Source organism: Leucopleurus acutus (assembly GCF_964270905.1).
Source record: "Leucopleurus acutus genome assembly, chromosome: 20".
Taxonomy (NCBI): domain Eukaryota; kingdom Metazoa; phylum Chordata; class Mammalia; order Artiodactyla; family Delphinidae; genus Leucopleurus; species Leucopleurus acutus.
The window spans coordinates 17559781-17580329 of NC_139162.1; the positions used below are offsets into that span (position 1 = coordinate 17559781).

The 20549-nt window shown below is 45.9% G+C and overlaps 3 protein-coding genes across 7 annotated transcripts in view; 2 read left to right on the forward strand and 1 right to left on the reverse strand.

Annotated features, from left to right (window-relative positions):
* NIP7 (nucleolar pre-rRNA processing protein NIP7) overlaps nt 1–9865 on the reverse strand; it is a 65386-nt gene extending 55521 nt beyond the window's left edge. Inside the window, exons 1-5 of one of the 2 annotated variants that reach the window (XM_082863068.1) lie at nt 9785–9865; nt 9578–9664; nt 9338–9476; nt 8420–8560; nt 8082–8214 (exon numbers count right to left, since the gene is read on the reverse strand). In XM_082863068.1, coding sequence (XP_082719194.1) covers nt 8095–8214; nt 8420–8560; nt 9338–9476; nt 9578–9664; nt 9785–9840 — 543 coding nt within the window. In that variant the 5' untranslated portion in view covers nt 9841–9865 and the 3' untranslated portion in view covers nt 8082–8094. Of the gene's footprint in view, nt 1–8081; nt 8215–8419; nt 8561–9337; nt 9477–9577; nt 9665–9784 lie in introns of those variants that run through there. The other variant, XM_082863069.1, reaches the window with a different exon arrangement.
* On the forward strand, nt 1352–6467 carry TMED6 (transmembrane p24 trafficking protein 6). The gene is made up of 4 exons (XM_082863070.1): nt 1352–1601; nt 2863–2989; nt 4260–4411; nt 6226–6467. The coding sequence occupies exons 1-4, from the start codon at nt 1389–1391 to the stop codon at nt 6457–6459; spliced, it is 726 nt and encodes a 241-aa protein (XP_082719196.1). The 5' UTR covers nt 1352–1388; the 3' UTR covers nt 6460–6467.
* Nucleotides 9866–10099: 234 nt separating the features above from the next.
* COG8 (component of oligomeric golgi complex 8) lies at nt 10100–20076 on the forward strand. Of its 4 annotated transcripts, XM_082863234.1 has the most exons (6): nt 10100–10504; nt 11756–11963; nt 12747–13574; nt 15668–15836; nt 16614–16789; nt 18640–20076. In XM_082863234.1, exons 1-6 carry the CDS (start codon nt 10110–10112, stop codon nt 18814–18816), a joined length of 1953 nt encoding a protein of 650 aa, XP_082719360.1. In that variant the 5' UTR covers nt 10100–10109; the 3' UTR covers nt 18817–20076. The 4 variants fall into 4 exon arrangements, with proteins under 4 accessions (XP_082719360.1, XP_082719361.1, XP_082719359.1 ...); XM_082863235.1 differs by lacking the exon at nt 18640–20076 and having other exon boundaries at nt 16575–17064; XM_082863233.1 differs by lacking the exon at nt 18640–20076 and having other exon boundaries at nt 16614–17064.
* Nucleotides 20077–20549: the final 473 nt, after the last annotated feature.

The following is a 20549-nucleotide window of genomic DNA, read 5'->3' on the forward strand; positions in this document are numbered from 1 at the left end:
TTACCACTTGGAGTCACTGTGATGCCTTCTGAAGCAATACTTGGTTAGAAGGTACTCATGCTGTTTTGTTTTTTAAGATTATGGCTGAGATAAAAACATTTAGACATTGTCAGAACTCAGAGACTAACAGACACACTGTCCTGATGGGTAAGAGTCTGAGGCCCACTCAGGGCCCCAGCTGTGCCAGCTGTTCTTGGAGATGGTGAGTTAGCCACTGGAATCTCTGGATGTCCATTTCCTCATCTCTAATGTAGTAGGTAATAGTACTTCCCTTGTAGGCTGTTGTGAGAATAAAATAAGATGCACGTAACTGTCTCCGCCATGAAGTCAGCCTTTTTCCCCCTGTGGGTGCTGAAGAAGCCACAGATAAAAGAAAGATCAAGGGTTTGAACAATAGTCTTTTTATTTATTTATTTGTTTATTTATTTATTTTTTGGGGCTGCACTGGGTCTTTGTTGCTGCATGCGGGCTTTCTCTAGTTGCGGCGAGCGGGCTTCTCATTGCTGTGGCTTCTCGTTGCAGAGCACAGGCTCTAGGCATGTGGGCTTCAGTAGTTGTGGCACGAGGGCTCAGTAGTTGTGGCTCACAGGCTCTAGAGCGCAGGCTCAGTAGTTGTGGTGCACGGACATAGGTAGCTCCACAGCATGTGGGATCTTCCCGGACCAGGGATCGAACCTGTGTCCCCTGCATTGGCAGGCAGATTGTTAACCACAGCGCCACCAGGGAAGTCCCTGTAATAGTCTTTAAGTGGATTTTGGATAGCTTTAGATGACTGTATCAGTCAGGTGGAAGGTAGCAGAATGAGGATTATCAGTGGAGGGGTTTGACCACTGTCTCTTGCTCATTCTTCATCCATTTAAATTTTTACACACACTTCCATGCTGTGCTTTGCTCGCCTAAACTGTAGCACTGGGCAGAAAGAGGTCTGTTGAAACAGGTGTTGCCCCTCACGTCTTATAGGAGGGACACGTATCATCTAGCAATTTGATACGAGTGAGAAAAATCTCCCCAGCCACTGTGTACCGAGAAATGAGTCCGTACATTCAGGTGGTTGTAAATAAATTTGCCTAATGTTTACCCCCAAGAGGCAAGAACTGAAAAATGACAGCCCAGAGGAGGGGTGGAAATCTCTCTTCTGAAGTAATAGATTCTACCTAGCACCCGTGATGTAGGTCTGGTAAGCCACTGAGTTTTTGAGGTGAAAGCAAAATTCTTTCCTGTGAGCCAAACGTGGGGTACCATGCCAGTTCTATTCTGGAATATCTATGTGTGGCCCTGAGACTGGCCTATGTGTGACTTGCAGAGTTAATGATTATCCCAGCAGTTGTCTAAACTGCTTGGTTCCACTGGGCTGCTGCAAGCAGTTAGAGCAGTCTCCAGAGAGCAGCATGTTCCCCTTGCTCTTTGGTGCTGGACTGGTGGTTCTGAACCTAGTGAGCTCTGCAAGGAGCCAGAAGACAGAACCTCTTAGTGGCTCTGGGGACCAGCCCCTCTTCCGTGGTGCGGATCGATACGACTTTGCCATCGTGATCCCTCCAGGAGGCACAGAATGCTTTTGGCAATTTGCCCACCAGACTGGATACTTCTATTTCAGTTATGAGGTGGGTCATACTGGGGACTTGTTTTTCTTGTTTGTTCATTTCCTTTTGTAAAGGGGGTCAGGTTTTAAATGAACACAAGGTTCTAGTTGTCTTTATTATGCTGTGACTCCCCACCTGTTAATGAAACAGACCTGCAGTTAAATGGAAACTCCTGATGGATGAATAATCACTAAAACATATGGTTTGGCTTCTCAAATTGGGGGCTGTGGAAGTGTGCTCAAAGTCATGGGACAAACCGGGTGCCTCTTCCTGGAGAGGTAATCATCACACTTACTCGAGTTTAGAGATGAGAGGCGAAAGAATCCATTTTTTAAATATTAAAATAATATGGATATGGTACCAAGTTGAATGAAAAGTCACATGAACTTTGGAGACAAACCCAGAGATTTCAAAGACGCTTCAGTTTATGAGGTTGGGGGAGCAACATTTACTCTCTTGCCTTTAGGGGTAATTCCAGCAAATTGGGAGAATCAGTAACTCAAGGCTTCTCTATGCAGTCAGACCTGTTGCTTTTAGGAAGGTAAATGTTTTCAAGTTGCCTGTTCACAGGCCAAGTACTTTAATCCATGCTGTGCCCAAGGATGGTCTGCTCAACAGTAAACTTAGAAGCTGTTCATTTCCTTTGTTCTTTATCTTAGAAACCTATTAACTTCCTAAATTTTGTTTACAGAGTAAAAGACTATGTTGATCTTATTCTACTCCAATGTAACTTACAATTTATTTTAAATTAACCTACCAGAGATTTTTCTTATCTCTGAATTTATAATAGAATAGTAGCTACTAGTCAGGTCACTGTAGCCTGGGCTTATCAAGACGCAGCTTGGAGGCAAGTACCTATTGAATGCCTTATTTATTTACTGTCAAGCATCAAATAAGCCCAAATCTAGTATACCACTGGGGAGGTCAAAACCAAGTGAGTTCTGCCAAGAACTCTACAGCCAGATTCATATACACCAACATGTCAGCTGCATGGTCTGAGACGTGTTTTCTTACCAGGGGTGCTATTGGCATTTGGGTCATTTCTTTGTCCTGCTTACTATTTCTAACACGGCAGACTATTCAGCATTGCTGTCCCCGCCCCCCTTCCCCTACTCCCAACACCAGGGCAACGTCTCAGCCCAAATTCAAAGTGGGGGTTGGGCAGTACCATCCCTGATTGAGAACCACTGTGCTGATGGTCACTGGATGTCAATCTTACCATTCAGCTAGCTTCCTGATGATGCAGCAGGAGCTTTTCTCCCTCTTTCATGTGTCTCGGCAGGTTCAGCGGACACTGGGAATGTCACATGACCGGCATGTTGCTGCCACTGCACATACCCCACAGGGTTTCCTTATAGACACCACTAAGAATGTTCGGGGCCAGATTAACTTCTCCACCCAAGAGACAGGTCTGTTTTCGTCATCACGGCTATTATAATAATCATACGTTTCTTTGAAATTGGGAAAATAATGAGGAAATATTGAACTTAATTAAGTACCTGAGATGTAAAAGCTCTGGCTTTTTCACATATGGATGGTGAAATAGTAAGAAAAAGATTTAGCCTTCAACACCAAAAACCAGATTTCCTGGAGACTGCCAATGGCCAAGGACATTAATCAGCGGTCCACTGGCAGTTTGGAAGCAGTCTCCAGGTGACTAATTATTATAACTCCAGGGTCCAGAAGCTCGATTTTATCTTATCATCTCCAACGAACCAGATTATTGGAAAGTGATCAAAACAGGCAGACCCACTTATGATACAGAATTCCAATTAATAAATTTATTATGGGACAGTATTTCTTTTCAGTCATCAAAACACTTGAGCCAGTTACCAAAAAGCAGAACACAAGGAAATGCATGGCCATGAAAAATATCCGCATTCTGCAACAAAGCACTTCTCCAGTCACCAGAAAATTCCTACAGCCAGATCGAGCCTGTCCTCACCCTGGACGGCACCAGTCAGTTTGAACTGTCCTCTCTACCAGCCAGGTGCACAAAAAAAGACTATTTCTCAACAGGGACGTAAGAGAATCACTGAGTGGCACAGGATATTCAGCATTATTATGCAGCATCTTTGGCCCCTACGTAGTGCCTTCCAGTCATTTCGACAATCAAATACACTGCCACACCTTTCCAACCCTGCTCCTCCTCACTCCTCCCCCATCACCACACGCGGGGAGGTGACCCCAGTTGAGAACAAGCACCAGTACATACCCCAATCATCAGCCCCCATACAGACCACCTTGCAGGAAGTTACTCCAGTAGGATAGCTTCTTTCATTCACAAAGCATACATTTTTTCCCTACTTTCAAATTCAAATGATATCCCAACTCTCATGGTATGCAAGAAGCAAACACTATGCTCTTAATATGCTCTTGATCAGAAATTCCTTAAGAGATGTGGGAATTATACGTTGAAAAAGAGGAAGAAAACATTTTCTATCCAACATAGAGCTAAAGCTACTAGTATTTGGCAAAACAATATTATAAATAATTAGTAAAATAAGTTTCAAGTAAGATCAGTATCTTCCACATCAAAAACTGGATTTTGTACTTCCTAAGTAAAAAGAAGGTGCTATAGTAGCACATTTAACACTGGAGAAGAGTTATCTCCAGGGAAATCTAGAGGGTGGGAGGGTGGGAGACCAAGATTTGGTAATGATCTAGGGATTCCTACAGGTTTTTATCAGCTTTGTCTAAAAAATCAGCAAAATCACTTTGGTTCTGTGCAAGTATACCTCAATTTTGGAGTCTTCTATGAGGGGCCTGAGATGGACCACAAAGAGAAGAATGAAAGAAAACAACTGAATGATACTTTGGATGCAATTGAGGTAACTGTTTTGTGGGAGAGAAACATCCATGGAAACTGACTTTAAATTTGGAGGAAAAATTAGAATTATGGGAGTAATATCATCAGAGTGAGGGCTCATTTGGGTAGAAAACAAACAGGCAAAGGGATTTGAAGCCTTTAATTAATTTTGTGACTTGGAGCTCTTGAAATTCCTCACTTGTTTTATACCACGAATTGGCAAACAACGGTTCACAGGCCAAATCTGGCCCACTGCCTGTTTGTTTTTTAACTTAGATACAATTCACCACTTTAAGTGTACAGTTTAGTGGTTTACAAGGTCCTGCAACCATTACCAGCATCTAATTCCAGAATAGTTTCATCACCCCAAAAAGAAACTGCAGACCTATTATTCACTCTGTGTTCCCCATGCCCCTCAGCCCTGGGTAATCCCTCACTAATCTACTTTGTTTATATAGATTTGCCTGTTCTGTACACTTCATATTAAGTGGAATCATACAATGTGGCCTTTTGTCTTTGGCTTCTTTTATTTAGCATGTTTTTAAGGTTCATCCACATTGTACCATGTATTAATACTTCATTCCTTTTTCTGGATGAATAGTATTCTATTGTATATTTAAAACACATTTTGTTTATCTACGTATCAGCTGGTAGACATCTGGGTTATTTCCACTTTCTGGCTATCATGAACAATGCTGCTGTGAGCATTTGCCTACAAATTTTTGTGTGAACATGCTTTCATCTCTGTACACATATAAGCGGTATACTCTGCTGGCACATATGGTAACTTTTTACCTTCACTGAGGAACTGCTATATTCCACAGTGGCTAAACCATTTTACACTCCCACCAGCAGTGTATGAGTGTTGCAATTTCTCCATATCCCTGCCAACATGTTATAGTCTTTTTTGCTATAGCAATCCTAGTGGGTATAAGTGGTATCTTGTGATTTTTGAGTTGTGTCTCCCTGACACTGAGCATCTTTGCATGCTTTTTTGGAGAAATGTCTATTCAAATCCTTTGCCCATTTTAAAATCTGGTTATTTGTCTTTTTATGATTGAGTTCTAAGAGTTCTTTATATATTCTGGATACTAGTCTCTTAACAGATATATGATTTGCAAATATTTTCTCTCATTCTCTGGGATCTCTCTTGACTTTCTTGATAGTCTGCTTGATGCACAAAAGCTCACTGCCTGTTTTTGTAAGTGAAGTTTGACTAGAACACAGCAGCCATGCTCATTTGACAATTACAGTTGGCCCTCTGTATCTGCAGATGCAGAACCTGCAGATGCGGAAGGCTGACTATGGGATTTCAGCATCCTCTGCAGGTCCTGGAACCCATCTCCCCACTGATAATGAGGGACAGCTAACTGGACATATTGTCTATGGCTGCTTTTGTGCTACAGTGGCAGAGCTTAGTAGTTGCAAGAGACTGTATGGCCTGCAAAGCCTAGAATATTTACTGTCTGGCCCTTCCATAAAAATTTGCAGGCCCTTATCTTTTACCATATACAAAGAACAGAAGACATCACCCAGAACAGCAATGATGTGCTGAGTACATGTCTAAATCTAGAGATAATCTGGAGGAACTTTCTAGTTTTAGCACTGAAGTTTTTCATTATAAAAATTATTTTTTTATAACTGAAGTCCAAGCCATTTTTTCATAGACAACAAAACTAGCATTTATCAACAACTCCAATAGCCAATTTATTACATACTATAAAATCGTAAGTTACTCAACTTCCAGATAAACTAGGTTAGTGCTGGTGGGTACCCAGGGGAGGCTAGATGAGGTTACGGAGGAACCCTTTCTGTATTTCATTTTCTGTCCTGCAGAAGAGTACACGAAAGTTGCAGAACAATATCTTTCACATGTGGCGATACTACAACTTCGCTCGCATGAGAAAAATGGCTGACTTTTTCCTACTCCAGTCAAACTATAACTATGTGAATTGGTGGTCGACAGCCCAGAGCCTTGTTATTATTCTTTCTGGGATCCTGCAGCTGTATTTCTTGAAGCGTCTCTTCAACATCCCAACGACTACAGACACAAAGAAGCCAAGATGCTAAGCTCGAACAACTACAGTGCCCTGGCTCTTTTCTTCTGGGGCACAAGCTCTCTCAAATCTTTGTAAAGTTATTGGGAAAAAATCAATTTTTCTTGTTAGAAAGTTGTACCTATTGCTCTCATCTACACAGGCAAAATAGCAATAAATAAAAGTGTGTAAAGTTTTGACGTTGACTATTTCTAAAGTACACACTAAATGCTACCATCAAAATACTGTCCATCGTACTGCAGCCCCTTAACCTTCACTATGTTTATTTAGAAATTAACAGAGAACCTTGGAAGGGAGAAAAGTTGAAAAATATGGGACAAAAACATATAAAACTGGGTTTTATATGTTGCATACAAAAACAGGAGTTGGTAGAGTGCTTTTTTGTAATTGAAAAATGATTTATTTTTAGAGATGTCACCTTTGGAATTTAAATTAAGCAGTATATGCACTAAAGAAATTGCTTTACAATACAGGTACTTAAAAATTTTTTTGTCTGTGACATGTTTTTCACTAAAAAATATTTTAGTAATTCTAAAAATAATTTTGGAAGGCATGGGAGAAGGATGGAGGAGCTAAATTATTATTTCAGGGTTTCTGAGTAGTGCTTTTTGTCCAGTCCAGTCATGTAATTAAAGATTTGTAAGAATATATGTATAAATGAATCACTTTGCTGTACACCTGAAACTAACTCAATATTGTACGTCAACTATACTACAATAAAAAATTTTTTTTAATTAAAAAAAAACCCAAAAGATTTATAAGAGAAATTGTTTTAGAAATCAAGGTGATAAAAATAACATTCAGCCTGGGATCATACCATTCAAGAAAAAGAGTGAGAAAACCGCTTGTAAAAGCCAAGATAATATAATCAAATTATGTTCATAAGATCCTACTCTTAGTAACAGAAATACTCAGTATAAATGTTACAGAAATAACTCTTACCATTTATTCAACACTCTCATTTGCCAGGCACTGTGCTAGATGCTTTACGATCACGATTTCCACTTCTAAAAACTATTCTTAGGAAGACGGCTAGGCTGCTTTTTGAAACAGAAGGAAATGAAGCTTATTAAAGTTTAATGACTCATCTAAGGCCATACAGCTGGTAGATGTGAGAACTGGTGTTTGAATCCAAGTTTTTTTCCACACTACACAGCACCTACCGTAAAGAAAATTGGCAGAATAAACTGCTCTTACTGTTTTATCCAAATTTCATTTGTAAAATTCCACACACAACCTACTATTCTGATGGCAATATCTATCTTTCATAGTATTAATAAATAAGAAAATTCATTACGTTCTTATCATGTGTTTGGAAAACAGTGTTATCACAGATAACAATACGCTATTCTTGTCCTCAGTTCCAACAATTTAGAACCTGTTACTCAAAACAAGAAGCCCTCTGATTCAAATATAAAACACAGCATTCTAGTTAGTCATAATCACAAAGATCCAAAACCCCGTTTTTGAGCCATTTCTACATAATAAGAATCCAGCCTGCATTTGTCCATAATAGAATATTAAACTAAGAAGTCCCTGAAGAGGTCACAGTGTTGACAAAATTCAACATGATGGTGGAGCCTACACAGACACAGGAAACAAAGCTAGGCCCTTCCACACAGCCACAAGTCCTCGCGATGATTTCGTTTTAAGTCAATGTCTCTTCATGCCGCACATATTCCCCAATGTCTGCTTGATGAAATACCACAATCGCCATGGGGTCTACTTTCCTGCAGTCTTGTGTAGACTTTGCTGCCACCCCAAAACCCTGGGATTCAAAAGAAGAGACACTGATTCACTCAAGTCATTCAATAAGTACGTATTGAGGTCTGGAAACAACAAAGACGAAAAGATACAGTTCTTTGAAGAATTCAAAAGGTGCTGAGAATTTAGTCTCTCAAGCGCAGACTGAAAATACATCCATCTTGAATAAAAAGATACTTGATTTTTTAACAGCAACCATCTCTACTCACCAAAGGGATGTCTGCCATGGAGTACACCACAACTCCCTGGTACTGAGAAGTATTTTCAGTGATTCGACCAAGTCCAGATTTCAGCACATGGTTCCCATACAGGAAGGATTGCTCTGCTCCAGGTTTTATCCACACTTTATACTGTAAAAAAGAGAATTAAATCCAAGAGACATAAAAATGCTAAATAGTTAGACCCCTGCAGATAGGCTAACTGCTAGATCTATGGTTAATTTCTTTCTTTTTATCCCTTATGAACTAAGTTTTTTTGGTTCTTTTATTTTCTTTTCAGTTGAAGTAATCTGTAATACCATGTTAGTTAAAGGTGCAAAACAGTGATCTGATATTTCTATACATTACAAAAGGATCACAATAATACAAAGTTATAGTATCTGTGTCATCTGTCTCCATACAAGATTATTAAGATATTACTGACCATATGCCCCGTGCTATATATGTCACCTGTGAGGTTCGTCTGTCTTGTAACATGAATTTTAAAGAAAAGAGAGAAAGAGTCATGCTTCCCTTAATATGTTCACCCCACGAAGAGACCAGCCAGGAGGTTCTTACCTCGACTCTACAATCAACTTCTCCCATGGGCAGTTTAACAGCTCTTTTTCTGTACCCCACTACGCTCCTCTTCACAGCCACCTATTTGCTTTTTGGTCTTGAGCTGGGTCTGCATAGGCTTTTCAGTTTCTACTGGAGATAACCACCACTACGCGGCCACACAGGGCTCCTACACCTGAGCCCCGACCACGCCCAGGCATTAAGATGTACACACATCTCCAGGTGCTGGCACTGACCCTAAGCACCGTCAGCGACTCCGTCGCAGAAAAGGTGCCCAATTCTGCCTTCTGATGTGGCCCTCAGCCTAGACTTCCTCCATCCCTAGTGGCGGACTGACACCACCCCACAAACCTTGGCATACGGTGCTAGGTAATCCAGAGCCGTGATGTGCAACCGAAACTTGTGGGTCTTCGTGAATTTTCCGAAGCACGTCCCCAGCGACACCAGCTTGTCACCGGAGATGTTGGCGGCCAACTTCAAAATCTTCTCACTGAAGGGATAAAGAAAAAGGCAGTGTCAGATGAGGGAGGCTGGAGGGACCCAGGACCCCACCCGGCTCCATGCTGCCTACCCGGCCCCGCGCCGCCTCACCTCACGTAGTACACCCGGTCGTTGTGCAGCCTGAAACAGTAGGTGCCGTCGGGCCTGTCGACCAGCAGCTGCAGATTCTCCCCGATGCTGAGAGCAAAAGGAGGACTAGAGGCCGCGCCCGGACTCATCCCGGCACCGCGCCCCCCGCTCCACCCACGCCCCTCCGCGCCACCCACACACTCCCTCTTCTGCCCCGCGCACTCTTACTATTTTGCTATCTTCTCAAACATTACTCGCGTCTCCTCTTCAGTCAGAGGCCGCATTTTCCCGCTGGGTTGGAACGCCGGATCCTCGTGCCTCAGTTACCGGAAACGGAAGATCAGCCGCTCCTTGGCAACCTCAAAGCCTGCCTCTCTAGCTGCTTTCCAGTCGTTTCCCCACGCTAGCGCCCCGTAACCTGGACGACTATCGGGGAAAGAAAGCGGGCCTGATGAGAAACCATAGAGACCGGAAGTACGCCCCGGCTGCTTTCGATTCTACGGAGTCAGCGCCCTCGCTGAGCGGGAGGGGAAGTGACGCTGCTGCTGAGAAGATGGCGGCGACAGCGACTCTCCCGCTCTCGACTACGGCCTCGGCCACAGCGACGGCCACCGCGGCTGCTCTCGGGGAGGTGGAGGATGAAGGGCTCCTGGCGTCGCTGTTCCGGGACCGCTTCCCGGAGGCCCAGTGGCGGGAGCGGCCCGACGTGGGCCGCTACCTCAGGGAGTTGAGCGGCTCGGGGCTGGAACGGCTGCGGCGCGAGCCCGACCGCCTGGCCGAGGAGCGAGCGCAGCTGCTGCAGCAGACGCGCGACTTGGCCTTCGCCAACTACAAGACCTTCATCCGCGGCGCCGAGTGCACCGAGCGCATCCACCGCCTCTTTGGCGACGTGGAGGAGTCGCTTGGCCGCCTGCTCGACCGCTTGCCCAGCTTCCAACAGAGCTGCAGGTGCGGCGGGTCCGGTGCTAAAGGGGCTTTTAATACCTGTAATCGCTATCATTTACGACGATAGAAATAGCTAACACTTAGATAGAGCTTACCATATGCCAGGTTCTCCTCTGAGCATTTCATTAATCCATTTAAACTGCACAGCAGCCTTCGAGGTAGGTATTGTTATTTGCATTTTGCGTATGAGGAAGTTAAGACACAGAGGTTAGTGACCGTCCCAGGGCACAGCTAGTAAGTTTTGAAGTCAGAATTGGAACCCAGCAGCACGTCCCTCTCTCATAGGGCTGTTGTGAGCACTAAATAAAGAGAATCCATGCAAAGCACTTATCATTGGGTCCGACATAATTAACACTCTACAATTGTCAGCTTAATATATGTGCATATTTATGTAAACCTATACACACAACACAAACACACATGTACACACAACAGCTTGGACCAGAGGTCATCTGCTCTAAACCGTTCATTGATAGGAGGCTGACAAGGAAATCCTCCCGTTTGGGGACAGTAAAAATCATCATCCAAAAAAAAAAAATCTTCCTTTTTGACCCATATTCTCCCTCCCTCGACCGTCAATCCATTATCCCTAATTCTGCCTTCCAGTCTCTCGTGATAAAAGTTTAAATTTTCTTTTGAGTCTTTGCATATTTGAGAATAGCTTTCATACTCTTCCAATCCCTTAGAATAGATGGAGGGCTTCACAAAGCAGGTGTCTGCAGTTACCGAGAAGAAATGGAGACTGTAGCAGGAACTGAGGTTGGACCGTAGCATAGGAGATTAAGAGGCTGAGGGAACTTGGGGGTAAGGCTGTAGTTCTAGGCTAGTTAGGGCATTATGAAAATAATAAGAATAGCTGTTATTAAAGGAACATTTACTCCATATCAGGTCCTATGTTAAATGCTTTATACACATCATCTCATTTAATCCTCACATCCTTATGAGGTGGGTCCTGTTACTATTTTACCAATGAAGAAACAGTTCAGAGAGCCTAAGTACCTTGCTACAGCTTGTTAAGTGGCAGATCTGGGTTCAAATCTTTTTATAACTTATTAGTTGTGTGATCTTGGACAAGTTGCTTAAAATCTCTGGGATTAAAATTTCAAGGGTAAAAGTACTTATCTAATGGGGTTGGTGTGAAGATTAAATCAGATAAATCAGCCCAGTGCTCAGTTCATAGTAAGTGCTTGGAATTTGTAGCTAAGACTTGGATGCAGAGCAGTGAACCACCAATGTACTCCTGATTGTTACTAGGAATTTTGTGAAAGAGGCTGAGGAGATCAGCTCCAATCGCCGAATGAACACCCTGACTCTAAACCGGCACACGGAAATCCTGGAAATCCTGGAGATCCCTCAGCTCATGGACACCTGTGTCCGGAACAGCTATTATGAAGAGGCCCTGGAGCTTGCAGCCTACGTACGCCGACTGGAAAGGAAATATTCCTCCATCCCTGTCATCCAGGTAGCCAACTTGCCCAGAGAGGACTCAAGCTGATGTTCTTGTGATCAGTAATTCTGTGGTCATCACTGACCCTTTAGGCAGAAACCTTAGGGAAACTCCTTGCATTTTTCACATCAGTTTCTGCAAGGCAGGCAGGCTTGATCATAAAACATACATTCATTATTCAGTCAGCTGATAAATATTAATCATGTGCCAGGCATTGATCTAGATGCTGGGGGTACAATGTGAACAAAGACAAGGCCTTGGCTCTCATAAGCTGCTAGTTGGCAAATAAATAAATAATATCCTTTCAGATAGTGTTAAGTATCTTAACAAAATAAACCAGGGAATGGGGCAGGAGGCTAAGGTGGGTTACTCTAGGTAGAGTGGTCAGGAAAGGCACTTCTGGTGAGATAACATTTAAGCTGAGACCCAGATGACAAGAAGGAGCCAGCCACATGAAGATGTGGGGGGAGAGCCAACCAGAAAGTGGTACGAACAAGTATAGCAGGCTAAGGAGGGAAGAAGTTGGAGTGTTTGAAGTATAAAGATAGCCATTCTGGCTGGATTGCAGTGAGCAAGGGGAGAGCATTAAGAAGCAGGTGAGGGCAGAAGAACCAGGCAGGGCCCGTAGGCCACAGTGAACCAAACCTTTGCTGGTGAACCTGTATGCATCAGTTTTAGGAAATCTACTTCGTATGTCAGGACAGCAGTGGGAATGTTGGTCTGCAGTATTCAGGGTTAGTGGAATGGGTTCCAGGGAGTGTCTTTCCCAGCGTGGTGACTCACCCCCTGTGTCGTCAGGGCATTGTGAACGAAGTGCGCCAGTCCATGCAGCTGATGCTGAGCCAGCTGATCCAACAACTGAGGACGAACATCCAGCTCCCTGCCTGCCTCCGTGTCATTGGCTTCTTACGGCAAATGGATGTCTTCACCGAGGCTGAGTTGAGGGTCAAGTTTCTTCAGGCCCGAGATGCTTGGCTCCGATCTATCCTGACTGCCGTCCCCAGTGATGATCCCTATTTCCACATCACGAAGACCATCGAGGCCTGCCGTGTCCATCTGTTCGATATTATCACCCAGTACCGTGCCATCTTCTCAGACGAGGACCCGTTGCTGCCCCCTGCCATGGGCGAGCACACCGTGAATGAGAGTGCCATCTTCCATGGCTGGGTGCTGCAGAAAGTCTCACAATTCCTGCAGGTGCTGGAGACTGACCTTAACCGAGGGATAGGCAGCCGTCTGGACTCTCTGCTGGGCCAGTGCATGTACTTTGGACTGTCTTTTAGCCGGGTAGGGGCTGATTTCCGGGGTCAGTTAGCTCCTGTTTTCCAGCGAGTGGCTATCAGCACTTTCCAGAAAGCAATTCAGGAAACGGTCGAGAAGTTCCAGGATGAAATGAACTCCTACACCCTCATCTCAGCTCCAGCCATCCTGAGCAGCAGTAACCTGCCTGCTGCTGTTCCAGTCACTCAGCCGGGGACCCTGCAGCCGCCCATGGTGCTCTTAGACTTCCCACCCCTTGCCTGCTTCCTCAACAATATTCTGGTCGCCTTCAATGATCTGCGCCTCTGCTGCCCCATGGCCCTGGCGCAGGATGTGACTGCGGCCCTGGAAGACGCCCTTGCCAAGGTGAGCACATACTGTTGGCTCTCTTCTGGGGCCTCCTTTAGTAACAGGTGGCCAGACTTTTGTAATAAACCAGTCTGTGTGACAGTGGTGCCTGCTGACTTCGGTTTAGTGTGGTTTTAGAGGTTTTTCTGGTTGAAAAGCTCTGGTTAGTCTCCTTTTATGAAGTGTCTCACCTGTAGTAATGGTTCAGTAATATATTGATTTTCTATTGCTGCATAACAAACTCACACAAACATAGCAGCTTAAACAACACACATTTATCATGTCTGTTTCTGTCGGTCAGGAGTCCAGGCACAGCCTAAATGGGTTGGTCCTCTGCTCACAAGGTTGCAGTCAAGGTGTTGGCCAGGCTGTGGACTCATCTGGAGTTCAGGGTCCCCTCCTTTCAAGCTCACTCACAGTGGCAGATTTCTGTTCCTTACAGTTGTAGGACTGAGGCCCTCAACTCCTAGAGACCAGCCCACTCCACAGGCAGTTCAGTGTGGCTTTTTGATTCTTCAGAGCCAATGGGAGAGCATCTCTCCTTGCTAAGTCTCCTTTAGAGGAGTCCTCAACCCTCTTTTAAGAGGCTCATCTAATTAGGGTAGGCCCACCCAGGATAACCTCCCTTTTCATTAATTCAATCAGCCGGTTAGGGACGTTAATTAAAACGGCCAAATCCTTCACCTTCGCCATATTCTGTGGGTTAGAAACAAGTCACAGATTCTGCCTGCACTCAAGGGAAGGAGATTACACAAAGGAGTGGATACCAGGGGGCGGGGATTACAAGAGCCATATTAGAATTCTGCCTAATACAAGTAATACTACCAACATTGCTAATATCCGAGTATGGTGCATTTTTACACATTAAATCTTTAGATATTGGGTGTTTCTTATAATTGATGACATCTTACAGTTGCTGTCAGGCAGGTGGCAGTTGTGATGTGGTTGTATAAAATCTTTCTCTTGATGTCCTCCTGTAAGAAAGAGCAAGGAGGGCTTCCCTGGTGGTGCAGTGGTTGAGAGTCTGCCTGCCAACACAGGGGACACGGGTTCGTGCCCTGGTCCGGGAAGATCCCACATGCCACGGAGCAGCTGGGCCCGTGAGCCATGGCTGCTGAGCCTGCGCGTCCGGAGTCTGTGCTCCGCAATGGGAGAGGCCACAACAGTGAGAGGCCCGCGTACCGCAAAAAAAAAAAAAAAAAAAAAAGAGCAAGGAAGCATGAGCAACAAAGCTTTTTAGGGTCAGTGCAATTCAGATAATAGTAATTAGCTAATATTCATCTAGAGCTTACTTCATGCCACGTAATTTATCATACTTTACACATATTAAAACTTAATTCTCACAACCCTGTGAGGTTAGGTCCTGTTGCTGGCCCTACTTTATAGATGAGGGAACTCAGGCACAGAGGGCGTGGGGTGCTTAAGTAATCACTTAGAGGCCATAGAACCAGTGAGTGGCACAGCTGGAGTTTGAGTCCAGAACGTCTGACACCAGAGTCTATGTTCGTTATTTATTTATTTATTTGTTTGTTTGGCCGTGCCTCTTGGCTTGTGACCAGAGATTGAACCTGGGCCCTCGGCAGTGAAAGCACAGAGCTCTAACCACTGGACTGCCAGGGAATTCCCCAGAGTTTATGTTCTTAACTCTGTCACTGTGACCCTGCCTGTAATGTCAGCTAGGCTGTTATTTGTATGTGGAACTTCTTTTCCAGCTCTATTTTTTCCTCCTTTACAATTTTCTAGTGGTTCTAGCATTGTGGAACTTCAGAGGCCTTTTATAGTGTTGCTTCATCTTCCTGGATCCACCATAGTTCTGATCCATCTCCCATGGGAGCCAAAAGCAATGTATTCTGTGTATAATTTCATGATGCTCCTCCACTGGAACTGGAAACTGCACTAGTAATAAAACTAGTTGGATAAGAAATACATCAGTGAAGTGACAGAATTGTAAGATTGACCACAATTGTGAATTTAAACAAGATAATAATATCATGTACGGTTTGGAACAACTTTCTTCATGAAAACTTGAGGGCTGCACATTTGTACCTAGTTTTATACACTGCTGATGGTGATAGACTAACCCGGTGATTGATGGTGCCCTTGTCTCTTAGGTAACAAAAGTAATCTTGGCCTTCCATCGTGCCGAAGAGGCTGCCTTCAGCAGTGGGGAGCAAGAGCTCTTCGTCCAGTTCTGCACTGTCTTCCTGGAAGACCTCGTTCCTTATTTAAATCGCTGTCTCCAAGTCCTTTTTCCTCCAGCTCAGATGGCACAGACCTTAGGTAAAAGAAGGGAAAAGATTCTTAAAACTATTTTATTGACATAATTCACATACTAAATAATTCACCTATTTGTAAAATTCAAGGTTTTTAGTAAGTGTACACAGGTGTGCAACCGTTACTACCATCTAGTTTTAGAAAGATCCCCGGTGTTCATTTGTCGTCATTCCCCAATCTTGCCCTTAGCCCCTGGCAGCCACTAACCTTTCTGTTGCAGTAGATTTGCCCTTTCTGGACATTTCTTATCAACAGAATCATACATTATGTTTATATCTAGCTAAGTGGAAGAAGCCAGTCACAAAAGAACCACATAATGTATGATTCCATTGACATTAAATGTTTACAGATGGTGTTTTAAAAATATTTTTTAGAATTTACCTTCCCTTCCCTATGCCCCCTCTCTCTCTGCCTGTGAAGGGGGTGTGGGAGGCACAATTTCCCAAAGGGTAGTGGGCCAGTGATCCCACCAGCAGAGTGGCTGCTCTCTGCTCCCCCAGCTTTTCCTTGGGCCTGTCCAGGGAATCCAGTGCCTGCTGAGGCTCTCCTGGTGCTTTTTTCCTCCATCCGTCCTGCACTGTGCTGTTTCCATTACTTTCAAAGTCTGGCTTTACCGCATAGGTGCCTGTCCCATATCACAAAGTGATTTTTACTGTATTGAAATATGGTAACTGTGTTCGTTACTTCCAATAAGTGTTTTTTTGTTTTTGTTCTTTTACCTGTGACACATAATTAAATTCATTAAACGCTTTTTCCACTTCTATTCTGTACCATCTGGGCCAGGCATTCCACCCACTCAGCTCTCCAAGTACGGAAACCTGGGGCATGTGAACGTCAGCGTCGTCCAGGAGCCTCTGGCCTTTATCCTGCCGAAGAGAGAGATGGCCTTCTGTCTAGACGACAAGGAGCTAGTCCCCGAGGTCACAGCTCCAGCGCCAGAACCCCCAGACGAGGGGCCAGTCCTCGAACCTGTCACCCCGGCTTTCCCTGACGGGGGGCAACAGGAGGTGGGATCCGTGGGACCGCCGCAGGCAGCCGACGAGCCTAGTGCAGGCACTTGACAGGCGCCCCCTGCGCCTGGGCCGGTGCGGCGGGTACCGGGGCCCCGGAGCCCGAGGGGCTTACTGCAGCGCCCGGTGGGAACGGGAGTTGCCGCGCGTGGGAGAGGCTGCGAAGGCATAATTAACGGGAGAACCTCCTGGATATTCTTGTAAATGCTTGATTAAACTATCAGAAATGGAATTAAGTAATAAAGCTGGTGGACGCCACCCAGAGGCAGGCTGCGAAGCGTGAGCGGCGCCGGCGTTCCCGGAAGGCCCGCGGGAACTGCACTTCCCGGAGTCCGTGGGGGCGGGAGCTTCGGCTACGGGGGCCGGCTAGGGACGCGTGCGGGCGGGTGGCTAGGCTCCACGCGCCATGGGTCAGCTGGGGGCTGGGCTGCTGCTGCGGTGGCTGCGGGCGCGTGGCTGCGTGAGGCCGGCCTTGCAGTGGGGAGAGCGGGTAGCGGGCGGCGGTGCCCGGGCCTGCAGCTCCAGGCACCCCCCGGATGGCCTCGAGGGCCCGGCGCGCCGGCGCTCCTACTGGCGCTACGTACGGCGTCTGGTGCAGGGAGCGCCGGAGCCGCCGTACCCGCGCGTGTGCCAGGTCGGGGACCCGGCGCTGCGGGCCGTGGCGGCCCCGGTAGAGCCGGCACAGCTGGCGGGACCCGAGCTGCAGCAGCTGGTGCAGCGGCTGGTGCAGGTGATGCGACGCCGCCGCTGCGTGGGCTTGAGTGCGCCGCAGCTCGGAGTGCCGCTGCAGGTGCTGGCGGTCGAGTTCCCCGAGGCGCTCTTCCACGCATGCGCGCCGCGCGTGCGCGAGGCCCGTCAGATGGAAACCTTCCCCCTGCGCGTGTTCGTGAACCCCAGCCTGCGTGTGCTGGACAGCCGCCTGGTCAGCTTCCCCGAGGGCTGCGAGAGCATCAGCGGCTTCCTGGCCTGCGTGCCCCGCTTCCAGGCGGTGCAGATCTCAGGTGCGCGGCGGTGGGGTCCCTGGGGCGGATAGGTAAATGCGTGCTCCCCTTTAACCTGCGGAGGCGGCGGCCTCGGATCCCACGAAACGGTTTCCGCAAAGTTCCAGTTAAAGCGTAGACAGGTTGATGGCTGATCAGCGGAACCTACCTACCCACGAGCAGACCCTGGAGTGGACAAAATTCAGGACTGACGCGATGCGATGGGGCAGGAGGCGCCTGTGAGAGCAGAGCCAGCTCAAGTGGGGCACAGGGTTGGGGGGTTGGGGTTTGGGAGGGTGGCCTGATTCCCCTGTTAGCTCACACCACATCCTCTGCCCTGTCACTCACCTTGTGCCTGTTTGTCTGTCTCTCTCTCTCTCTCTCACACACACACACACACACACACTCTCACTCTCTCTCTCTCTCTCTTCTGCGCCAATTAGATCTGTCACGTGGAATGGGAGAAGTAGAACCCAGCTTTGCCTAACCCAAAGTGATAAGCCATTACCTGTCATACCACAGGATGTTTTGCAGAGTGTGATTCTTTGCTGGGGTTGGGATGATTGTTCCTCTTGAGCAAGTCACTTGGGAAGATCATTTCTCATTTCAGCCCCATAGCGAACCCAGCAACCTACTCATCAGAGTTGGGAACCAGGCTGAATACTTGGTAAGAGGCAGAGTTCAGACTTCTTTTCTAGGAAGCATAGGGGCTGCCGTCTGCATCCCCTTCTGATATTGCCTCTTGTAAATAGGAACAGCCAGGGGCAAGGAAAGGCTAAGTAGGTTGAGAATGATGCAGTTCAGCATGTCCTCACCCAGGCTGTACCTTCCTTTTCAGGGATGGACCCCGGAGGAGAACAGGTGGTGTGGCAGGCCAGTGGGTGGGCAGCCCGCATTATCCAGCATGAGATGGACCACTTGCAGGGCTGCCTGTTCATTGACAAAATGGACAGCAAGACATTTACAAACATCCATTGGATGGAGGTGAATGACTAAAGCTTTCCTGCTGCATCTGAGGACCCTGAAAACCAAGACACAAACATTTTGGCTTTAAGCTGGGCATGTCTTACCTGGCATCGACTTGGTATTGGCTCTGCTCCGACAGAAAACAATGGCCTGTCAAAGCATGCCTTCCCGAGTTGGAGGAAGATGTTAATGTTTGCCCTGAAATGAGCTATGGACAATGTATTGCCTTTAACTTGAGAAGAAAAATAACTCCCCTGAAGGAGTGGACATTTCCTGGCAATTTTGTATGGAGATAAAGATGGGGCGCGGGCAAGTAAATAGCCACTCTCAGTAGACATGATTTCAGAAGAGCTGTATCATGTTCCCAAAGCCAAGATTAGATAATATAGTCCCCAAACACCTGAAAGCTGTGTTTTAAAATGCGGATTAAGGCTGTGGTTGATCGCCTTCACCAAGTTCTTACGTTTACAAAGGGCTCAAGTGTGTTACCTGCATAGTCTCCATTTGTTTTGGATACCAGTTTGCCTGTGGAAGTGAAACACAGGACAGAATGTCCCCAGTTCAATGACAATATTAACGTAACTGAGTATTCATACATTTTAACAGGTTCAGATACAGTTTAGGTCTCCAGCTTTTGCTTTCCACCTTTAACAGACCTGGGGAAGACTTTTCTGCTGAGATCTCTTAGGCAGCTGGTACTTGGCTCATTCTTTGGATGGAGGCCATGGAGCAGGGCTGGGGGAGGGGTGATATAGGTTTCCTCACGATCTGAAAGAAGAGTGTTCTGATGAAACCTTTCCTAAGCTGAAATAGCATAAATTGAAGAAGCAGTTACCTTGGGACACATCTTGCTAACAGATGCACAAAATAAATGGAGATAAAGCACAGATTGTCACAGATACAGTTCAAAACTGTGGTGGCTTGATGCTGAGCACAGCTCCCAGGTAAGGAGCTTGGCGGTGCCACTCTGGCAGCTCTGAGTGCGTGCTGCTTCTATAATGGCTCACTGCAAAACAAAAGCTGAATGCTATTTCAGCTTTCACCTTTTTCGTAGAAGTGAAAATCCTCTTCAAATTTCTTTCCATTAGTGAAAACAGGTACTAATATAGGTCTTTCATAAAAGCAAAGCAGTGTAAAGTGAAGTTACAAAAAGTGGGGGATGCCTGTAGTTGAGAAGGAGCAAAGAGCCTCTTCCTGTCACAATTAGGGCAGAAACAGAAAGCAGAACTTGTGCTTCCTCGTCAGCACACTTATTCTGAAAAAAATAAATTAGCATCATGGTGACCAGTGTTTTAGCTTTAAGATTCTGTCACAGCTTTGTCAAGAGGTTAAGGAACTCATTTCTTTCGATACTTGTCTTACCTCAGTTTTATGTTGAGTTTTGCCATGCAGGTACTCTTACCAAAGTCCTCAAAATCCAAGTACCCATAGAGTAAGAAGTCCAGTAAGTTGTTTAGAGAAAATGTGTTTTAAACAGTAGTTAATTAAATGACCCCAGGAAAGACCCATTTTCCCCCATGGCTTTCTCTAAACAGCCAAGCCTGGGGGCCTGTGAGGCCAAGCAAAAGAGAACTGGCTCTCTGCATCACACTTCAGAGAGAAACAGGGCCCAGCACTGCCCTGAGGTGAGGACAGAGACTCAGCCACCTGGGAATCTGTAGTGAGCTCTCACGTATACTGAAAACACGTATCCTTAGGAAAGTTAGAATTCAGTGAGCCTCCTTTCTATTGGACACTGTTCAGAAGCTCCTGCAGGATGGCAT